This window comes from Octodon degus, unplaced genomic scaffold, assembly GCF_000260255.1.
Source record: "Octodon degus isolate 3935 unplaced genomic scaffold, OctDeg1.0 scaffold00025, whole genome shotgun sequence".
NCBI lineage: Eukaryota > Metazoa > Chordata > Mammalia > Rodentia > Octodontidae > Octodon > Octodon degus.
In genome coordinates, this window is record NW_004524601.1 from 14,594,372 (window position 1) to 14,604,497 (window position 10,126).

Genomic DNA, 10,126 nt, shown 5'->3' on the forward strand with positions numbered 1-10,126 from the left:
AAAAAATAAACATGTATTAAACCTTTCCTTTTCCCAGGTCTCTCATATTTGCACTGACTCACTATCTTAAAAATTATCAGATAAAGAGGTATGCTTCAAAAATTATTTTATTTTCTAAGGCAAGCAAGCATATTTATATGTCAGATAAAAAGCTTCAGTGGTCATTCCGATGAGGTGGTGAGGAAGATTTGGGAACGCTGCTGTGAGACCGGGAAAACACCTTCGACAGGGTTGAAGTCATTCTCGCCAGCATTTTAGATCTCTGTTTGGAAATACTGTTTTTGGGAACTTCTGTGGAATAGAAAAAAAGAAGTTTGTTAGGTATTTTAATTTACAGTGGTCATAGTAGTGTCTTGAAATTTTATAATTTGACATTTAAAAATACTGTATGATATTCAAAGAACATACACAAAGATTACTTCTTCTTGATACTGGTGACTCTCTTATGAAGCAAACAGTAAGAATGACATCTTCAGCTTTGGCCACGGGATTGTGGCAAGATCAGATATGTGGCCAGGTCATAGGTTTGAATATTGGCCACACTGAGAATATGGTGCTACTTTCTGCCCTTGTGTCGCTACTGCGTCTTCTTTACCTTGAGGATTTTAGTCGGGTGTGCAAAGTCCATCTCTTTTCTAGCAAAGAACTCTCTGACAACGCCTGATAAGCTAAGTGTAAGAATAGATTTCAGTTCTTTGCACTGGGGGTGTCAATTTCAGAATATTCAATTGAAAGCAGAAATCCATTCAAAATGTTTTAATTTCTCCCAGTTGGAAAAGTTTTCTGTTGATTGGATTTACAATTTTTTTTTTGTCAGGTACAATAGAATTGTATAGATAATAACAGTCTCTCTGTATGGATTTTTTAAAATTAATTTTATTGAGAAACAGCAGTGAGACAGTTTCAAAACTGATTAATAGGACAGTATCAATAACCAATACATTGCATATTGTTATCTTCTTAGTGGTTATTCATAGTACAAGATGCAGACTTGATATCCTGTCCAAATACTATTAGTACAAGTCTTCTCATTGAATTAAGAGAAAGTAGCTGTATATCTATCCTAACTATTTTGTATATACAGATACAAAATGCTCCTTCCTTTGTATACCCCTTTTTGTTTAGTTTTGTCAGAGATGGGTATTCCATTACCATTTAAATATTGTAGGTATGTGAATTCAGCAAAACAATCCAATGCAGTCCAGTAGTCCATAATAGTAGTGGGTTATCCGCAGGACTGGCAATGTTTACATTGCTTATTTAGCATACACCAACAATTACCACATATCAGCCTAACAAAATGATTATTTTCTATCTAATGATATCAATGAACATGTATGCATTTTGCTAGCACTTCATGGTAGCTTGTGCCAGGACAGGAAAATATTCATCACATCACATCCCATGCTTTCTTAATTGCAGTAAGTCAGGAATTGTCATACCAATCTTACATATTCAGATTCTCTAGGAGAGTGGGAAGATCTGAAGGGATGACCTGACAAGGATCTAGCTTGCTAGGTGGAAGCTCCCTCCTGTGCAGGGAGAACACCGTCTCCAGAGAGTCACTGGCCCCTGCTCCTGCTGCTGCTTCCACCACTGACTTTGCTCACGTAGCTGCTTCTGTGTGAACTGTGATGTTGGGGACGGAGGTTGTGTCCTGGTCTCACACAGATCTGTGTGTGAATCACAGCTCTTGTTTGTTAGTGATATGGTGACCTTGAAGAAGCTACTGTAAATTTCTTTCTCTTTTTATGTGTTTGGTACAGGGTCTCACTACACAGCTTGGAAATGTAGTGATCCTCCTGTTTTCAGCCTCCCCAGCGCTGGGATTATAGGCATGCACCAGCATACCTGGTCCCCCTACTGTAAATTTCTTCAATTGTTCTTTCTTTAATAAAAGGTGGGTAGCTACGGGCTAACCCATGGTAGTTCTACTATCTGTTGCCTCTTTGGTTTAGGTTAAAGATACACATGATGTACTGAGATGTGGATTTCTCTTTATAAGAATATTACTTCTGTTCCATATTGATAATACACAGTGAAAAGGCTTCTTATCCTGAGATCATAATATCATAAATTTAAAATAATTTGATTAATATTTATCTGTGAAAAGGATAGTGAATTTTATACCTGGAATGATTTCCTTTGAGGGAGACACCTTGTCTTCAACACGCTTGGATTCTTCAAAGATGGAGACAAACTGCCAAGACAAATTGATACATTAACATGGGCTTTCTTTAGGCCACGTATAGAAATACTCAACGTGCAGATCATAATCATCACCACACCTCACATAAATGAAATCTGTTTCCTGCAGTCTCAAATAGTTTTTCTCTGACACATCAGCTAATAAGTTTGCAAATTATGATGCCTAGCATTGGCCCTTCTTATGAAGAGAATGTAGACCCTGTTTGCCCCTATAAGGTGGGCAAGCTCTCTGCCACATTAAGGGTGGAAAATGTCAGCTCTGTCTTCCCACATCTTCCTTTGGATTTACAAATCCTTTTCTGAGAATAGATAACATGGCAAAGGGAGAGGAAAAGGAATCTTTGTAACTCTCAGTTTCTTTTCATGGAAATCTTAGCCAGCATGGGGTCCAGAATACAGTGGCTGTGTGTTCAGGGAGTGCTGGGAACACAGCTCACACATCACTTTTACTCTGTAGACTTGTGGCATTTCTTTGAATACAGGAGCAGCAGATACCTCCTAAAGGCAGAGTGGGAGCTTTTAGTCTATGTAATCTCAAGTCAATTCCAGGTATGGATATGGCTCAGGGGAGACTTCACAAACGTATTTTTGAGGTCCCCTTTTATGAGGCCCCACAATTTCCCTCAGCCTCTGACTCTCAGAAGCCTCTTTCCTAGTGCCATGGCTAGAACACTGTGGCTGTGTTCTTCTGTGTGTGCTATCCCACATTCCCCATGACTACATGCACTGTGATGGCAAAGTGACAAGAGAAAGAGGAGAAAACAGGTTCACCCATATATTTCAGTCTTTTAGGAGCCTTTTTCCTAATTCAGAGAGAATATTTTCTTTCACAATTTTAGGTTGAGTCTTGCTAATCCTTTCTCCCACTGCCATGGCTTCCTGACTGAAATTTGCCTAGAGGTGGGATCAAGGTGGAGGAAATGAAGCCGGGATCGCTCCATCCCAGAAGAACCCCTTTCTCCCTCATCTCAGGGAGCAAAGTGTTTCCTCAGAGCATCATTCTACCCATTCCTTCTGTAAGATCCAAGTTGGAAGCTGCTCCAAGGCTAACCCAAAAAACATGGGAAGAGAAAAAGCTAAGACACATCTCATAGTGTTGGTTGTTGTTTGAGTTCTCATTTCTTGCCCCATATTTCTGCTGCCCTTCATGTTGAGATCATCACAATGCTTTAAGTTGTGGTCAGAGAGGGGAGTGTGCTCACCACACCTTCCTGGGAACCACAGTGGTAATAATGTCAACCATACTTTTATATGGAAAAGGTAACAAATAGAAAAAAGAGTGACAAGAGTGTGGTTTTGCTAGGAATTCAACTTGGCCCCAGGAGCATCCACAGATTCCTAGACTAGAGCCTCAGCACCTGCCCTTCATTGCTGTGTGATATTACTTTTGGAAGTGTGGCCTGCCTGACCAGATGCTTGTATGCATAAGTAAGAACTAGGTCCAGTGAAGCACTGACATGATATTTTGAAAATTTGGCAAAACAGTGTGAGTGAAAGGATTTTAAGCAGCGTTTGCAAATTCTGCTATATTGCAGCATAGAGAAGTAACCAAGGGGTGAACCGTGTGTGTGCGGAGGTAGACAAGCACTGAAAAATACTTGAATTTGGAGCAAAAGGAAGACAAAAATTCAGACAAGAGAATCTGTAACTGATTCCTCCCTGGAAGCTGTGTAAGGAAGGTTAAGGATGAAGGAATTAGGTGGACTCACACCAGATAGGCTTTTTGAAAAGCTATCTGTGAAGAGCTGGTCTTCAGGAATAGTGACACATGGGCCAAATGCAGCCTCATTTCCTGCAAGCTACTCCCTCCACCCCTGCACTGCCACATGTCCACTTCCTATAGCCACCAAATCCTCAGCGTGGTCCAGAGCCCGTGGTTCCCCCTCTGCAAGGTCTCTCTGGAGACTGCAGTAATGAAGCTCAACAGGGGAACTGTCCTTGAGTTCCAGGAGAATCAGTGACTCCTGGAACTACACAAAGTGTAGTTCTGACTACACAGTGACTGACTCTGTGAACCTTCACAAAGAATGCTTACTAACCCCAAGGGCGAGAATTTGCCTCATGGGATCTTCTGAAACCAGGGAAAGGCCTCAGATGGAGATGTGACCGGGCAATATTCCTCAACTAATACCTCAGAGACTCTGATCAGACTGGAAACTGGGCTGCTCTCAGTGGGACCCGACAGTGCAATCACTGGGTGCTATTACAAATATTTACCTGAAGGCCTGTTAGATTATCTGCTTTTTGCTCCAGAGAACATCCTGTGGGAGGAAAAGAAAAATTAAGATTTTTTTTCTAAATTACATGTATTTGTTGATACTAGTCTGATTTTACTTTTCATTTCCTACAAAGAATTATGTAATTTACCTTACAAAGTGTTATCATTAATACATAGAAAATAGGAACAAGGCCAAACTAAGATGGGTCCGATCTTACAAGGCTGGGGAAAATCCTAGCTCTTCATCTAGGAAGTAATGAAAAGGAACTGATGTGCAGGGAAAAGCATATTCTACAACTTGCTAGTTGTATATCTATGCAAAATCACTCGCTCAGTCTGTCTGAACCTTTATTCCCCTAGTGTGGAATTACCCTAAAAATGATGCCCGAGGTCCCTTCCAACTCTAACAAGTTGTTTTAATTTTATTTATTTATTTATTTTTATGTATTTAGTACAGGGTCTGCAGGGAAGCTGTGTAAGGAAGGTTAAGAATAAAGGAATTAGGTGGACTCACACTAGATAGGCTTTTTGAAAAGCTATCTGTGAAGAGCTGGTCTTCAGGAACACATGTCTCTACGTGAGCCAAATCCAGCATTATTTCCTGCAAGGTACTCCCTCCCACCCCTGCACCGCCAAGTGTTCACTTCCTATAGCCACCAAATCCTCAGCATGGTCCACAGCCCCTGGTTCCCCCTCTGCAAGATCTCTCTGGAGACTGCAGTAACAAAGTTCGTCAGGGGAATTGTCCTTGTGTTCCAGGAGAATCAGTGACTCGTAGTGATCTTCCTGTTTTTCAGCCTTCCAAGCACTGGGATTACAGGTGCATCCCACCACACCCAGTCTCATTCCCTCTCAGCATGCCCTGGGAGGCAGGGCAGGCACAGCAGGCCAGGGATTGAATCCCTGGCCCCTAGACTGCCTAAGTAGGTGCTTTAATGTGCTGAGTGTTCTGGTGGGCCCATTTTTTTTCTTTTTAAAGAATACAAAATAGTAATAGGAAAAAATAGACAGCATTAGAAATGATACAAGATTTCACTAAATAAATTAATAAGAATTCAACAGTGGTTGCTGTATTACACGACATTATCTTCAAATTACCAGATTACCAGATACAAATGCATAAGATCCGTTTAAAGAAAAACAAAAGGAAACAGAACAATAACAAAGAAGTTATAAAAAATTCAAAAGAGGAAGAAAAAAATCAGAGTAAAAATAACATGAAACATTAACTGCTCCTTTCAAAACTTTTTGTACATTCCTAATTAAAAGCAGTGAGGTGTCAGATACAGTGATATAGTTCACTTCTGCTGAGAATCAGGAGGTTGAAAGCAGTACTCAGAGGAAATTTGGTGGAACTGCTGCAGAACGGAGTTTGTCTGAGGTTCCAGGGGAAAGGGTCAATATACTGGAGAAAGGAAGAGGTGAAGGAGTTAGAAATGACAGTGACCGAGTCACAAAGACTTCGTGATAAGGGGGCAGAGAACATGCTAGGCAGTCGAAAAGGCCACATTTGAGTCTTAGCTTTGCTGCTTCGAGCTGTGTGAACATTGGCCAATTAAATCTAACTTTTTACTCTCAATTTCTGCATCTCTGGAATAGAAATGAAATTACCTTTCCATGGCTATTTCACAGGGTGTGCAGTGAAATATATGTGCAAAATGTGTAGGTTTTGCACACATATTTATCAACAGCTTATACGATCAATCCCTGAATTCCTCTTTGAGGTTATCAAATTCTAGGGGCAGGGTTAGCCAGAATTTCAGTGAAATATGAGGGAGATTAAACTACCTGACAAAATTAGTAAAATTCTATATCTACTTAATTATATTCTTAGTATCTGAATCTTATATTGCATGTAATTGAACCGACTTTTGCATTTAAATGACTGAATTCCACTAGTTTTTAAATTTCTAGGCTATAGAGGTATCAGACCTCCAGGACTAGCTAGAAAATTGCTTTGATGAAGAGCCACAGAAAAATTACTGATAAAATTTAAGAGACCTCAAAGACTTGGATTTATGTTGTGATTTTGTTGCGTATTTTACAAAATGGAGGACATGTGTTTGCAGCCTGACTTCTCCGCTGAACTCCAAGATTCAAACATCCACTAACCTGGGTTTCTAAAGGGACCTCGATGTGAGCAACCCTAGGTGTCTCCTCAAGGGTCCTTCTGCCTCCTTGGTCCCTTCATGGTATCCTATCTCCCCACCTGCCTTCCTGGACTACAATTCAATAGGTTGTTTGGGGCTGTGAGAAATATGGCTGTGAAGGACAGACAGCTCCCTTCACGAGGCACGCGTTCTAGGGTGGGAAAGGCCAAGTCAAATAACTAAAAAGAAGGCAAAGAAATGCGATAAGTAGTGCTACCACGGGAAATAGCTGGTTTCAGAGAGAGCGTGTGATCTGAGGAGGTCTTCCTGAAAAGTTACGGCTACGTGAAGGTTTCCAAGTGAGGAAAGAGCAGTGAGGACAGAGGGAGAACAACTCCAGGTGCAGCAGCAGGTGTAGGAGACCCCCGGCGCAGGCGTGAGGAGCAGCGAGGCAGCCGGTGAGGAGTCCAGCACTGTGCGCGGCTCCTGCCTAGGTGTTAACAGTCCCTTACCTCAGAGTTCCAAAATCAGGTCGAGTCTGCTGTGCGTCCCCACAGCTGTGGCGCATTCTGGGAATTTGTGCACACTTACTGCTATTCTCAGAATTATCTGTATTACTCTATGGAAAATCTGCATGGAATGCCAAGTCAGGACAATGTTTCTTTTGAAAAAGTCATGATGAAATGGGATTCGAGTTTCAAGAACACAGGACACTACATTTTGAGCATACTGTCATTGTTAGAATTTCATTTATCCTGTCAGCTTCAAACAAACAGAGCACTAACATTTCCTAACAGGTGTTCTAAGAAGTCCACAAAAATAAGTATGTAAGGAGAAAGCAAAGCAGCTCTTCCTGGCTTGATTTAGTTTTAGAAGCCTTTCGTATACTTAGCAAAGCCAGGACATGGCACACAGACGCATGGCTTTTGCAAGAAATAATTAAAATCCAAGATAATGAGTTCTGCCCCAGATATAAACTAGCATGAGAATACACACTACATTTTTTCCTCAGAGAAGCATAATAATATCTATACCACAACATATCTGATACCAAATTCATTAATGCAGTAGTAATAGCAAGTCGGAAAAAGTGAAGTAGTTTGCCCAGTTTACATCTGAGTGATGTAATATTGATCGCCTCCCTGCAGTACACATACTGAAAAGAGAAAAAAATTCATTTCAAATTTGATAACTAAAAATTTATCAAAGGATAAAATTAAGTTACCAAGGCAGGTGCTTAAAATTTCATTTTGAATATTTTCTAAAATTGAAGAAGACATCTAACCTTCCAATATCTTTTTTCTTGGAGAAGTGTCAGAATTTTCATCATCACTGAAACAAAAGAAAACAAATATAGATTTTTGTACTTAATAGATGAAGAAATTACTAGTAAAGCAAAGGAGTAATTGGTTCTTATTCTGAAGGAAACAAAAATGTGTTAGGAAGGGCCAGCCAGATAGCTCAGCACATGAAGGCGCCTGCTTAGGCAGACTCAGGAATTGGGGTTCGAACCCTGGGGAGTGCTGAGATGGTGATTGAGACGAGGCGTGGTGGCGCATGCCTGTGATCCCAGCACTTCAGAGGCTGAAAACAGGAGGATCGCTATGAGTCTGATCTGTGTAGTGAGACCTTGAAGACCTTGTACTAATTAAAACAAAAACAAAAACACTTGATAGGGTTTTGCTGAAATTTCGAACTGTATGAAAATGATTCCCAGTTCGCCTTTTGCAGCTTTAAATCTGTGACTCAATTAGGTTGCCGGCAATAACCATTCTAAGTGCATAGTTTTGAAGGATGATGGATATTCACACTGTTGTGCAACGATAGATAGGTTCAGTGCATCTCAGGAGCATTTCACCTTCCCCACTTGACACTGTGATCGCTAAACATTAATGACTCATTCTCCACTCTCCTCACCTACTGGAAACCACTTTCTGCTTCTATGAATTTCACTACTAGAAACATCCTAATAACAGACTAATACAGATTCTGACCTTTTAAATTTAATTGCAATTTTCATAATGTCATCAAGGTTTTGTTCCTCTTGTAGTGCATCTTCCTTTGACATGGTCTTGGGCTGCTTCCGCTTCCTCTAAGGCTGTGAAAGGTGCCACTGTGAGTAGAGGTAGGTGTATACCTATGCCAGTCACTGACTTCAAAAGTTATTTTCGATGCACACTCAGAAGTGAAACTGTGGCACTGTTCTACATGTTAACTATCTAATTTTGCGAGGCAAGAACTGTTTTCTGTAGCCACTGCACCATTTTTTATTCATATCTTCAGTGCATGAGGGTTCCAGTTTCTTTTCCCCCTTAACTAGTGCCTGCTATTTTCTTTCCTTACTCTTCTTCCTTCCTTTCCTTTTCCCCCACTAGCTGTCTCAAAGAGTTTCGAAGGATAACTCCTTGTGGTTTTGATATGCGTTTTTCCTGATGATTAGTGAGGTTTAGCCATCTTTGGCTGTTCAGCTTCTTTGGAGAATTTTCTATTCAAGGTGCTTGTACATTTTTTTTCACACAGATTGTTCTTGCTGTTATTTTTGAATCATAGTTCTTTAATATTTCAATATTAATTCATTACCAGACAGTTTGCAAATACTTTCTTTCATTCCAAGTGTTGACTTTTCACTCTTGGATAGTGTCCTAGTCTGTGCTTTAAGCACAGAAATTTTTAATTTTGATACAATAAGCTTGCCAATTTTTCTATTCTTAGATGTACTTTGGTATCATATACAAAAAAAATACTGCCAATTTTAGTGTCATCAAGCTTTTCTCCTGCACTTATCATAATTGTTATCTCTGATGCTTAACTGTGATTCCTTTAGAGAATGTTTTTATATGATATAAAGTAGTTGTCCAACTTCTTCTTTTTTTAAATCATTATTTTTTAATTTTAATTTTATTTTATTATTATTATTATTATTATTTTGCGGTACCAGGGATTGAACTCAGGACCCTGCGCTTGCCAGGCAAGTGCTTATCCAACTTCATCTTTTTTGCTTGTTTGTCATTTTCTTTTTAGCTATTTTGTTATTTTGAGGTCTAATTTTCTTTGAGATTTTTATATATTTGACATATTTAATCCTCTTTCAGGGCTTTAGCTGGCAAAATCTTATAGTCCATAGGCTGGCTGATTTACTGATTGCTTTCTTTGCTGTACAGAAGCCTTTTAATATAATACAATACCATTGGCTAATTCTTGATACTATTTCTTGTGCATTCAGGGTTTTGTTCAGCAAATATTTGCCTATGCTTATGCCTTCAATTGTTTCTCCTTTTTATCTCCTAGATGATTCAGCATTTCTGTTTTCATAGCTAGGTTTGTTGTGGTTTAAAGCTTAATGTCCCTCCAAAGCCTCCTGTGCTCATAGGTGAGGCCTCTGGGAGGAGATCTGCTCTTGGGGGCGTGGTCATCACTCATGCTTGAATGAGTTTACACCTGAACCTGTTCCTGGGAAGTGAAGCCAGGTCTGAAGAGTTGGCCACTGGGGACGTGGCCTGCAAGGGTGCATTTTTTCCCTCTTTGCTTAGTCTTTCTCCAGTTCTACCCCTCTCGTTCTCTCTCTCTCTCTCTCTCTCTCTCTCTCTCTCTCTCTCTCTCTCTCTCTCTC

The 10,126-nt window shown here is 40.1% G+C and overlaps 1 protein-coding gene across 1 annotated transcript in view; it reads right to left on the bottom strand.

The window, feature by feature from the left end:
* Positions 1–154: 154 nt before the first annotated feature.
* Positions 155–10,126, bottom strand: part of Fsip2 (fibrous sheath interacting protein 2) — a 74,511-nt gene continuing 64,539 nt past the window's right edge. The window contains exons 18-21 of the mRNA XM_023712339.1: positions 7,802–7,848; positions 4,426–4,469; positions 2,131–2,200; positions 155–291 (exon numbers count right to left, since the gene is read on the bottom strand). Coding sequence (XP_023568107.1) covers positions 155–291; positions 2,131–2,200; positions 4,426–4,469; positions 7,802–7,848 — 298 coding nt within the window. The remainder of the gene's footprint in view (positions 292–2,130; positions 2,201–4,425; positions 4,470–7,801; positions 7,849–10,126) is intronic.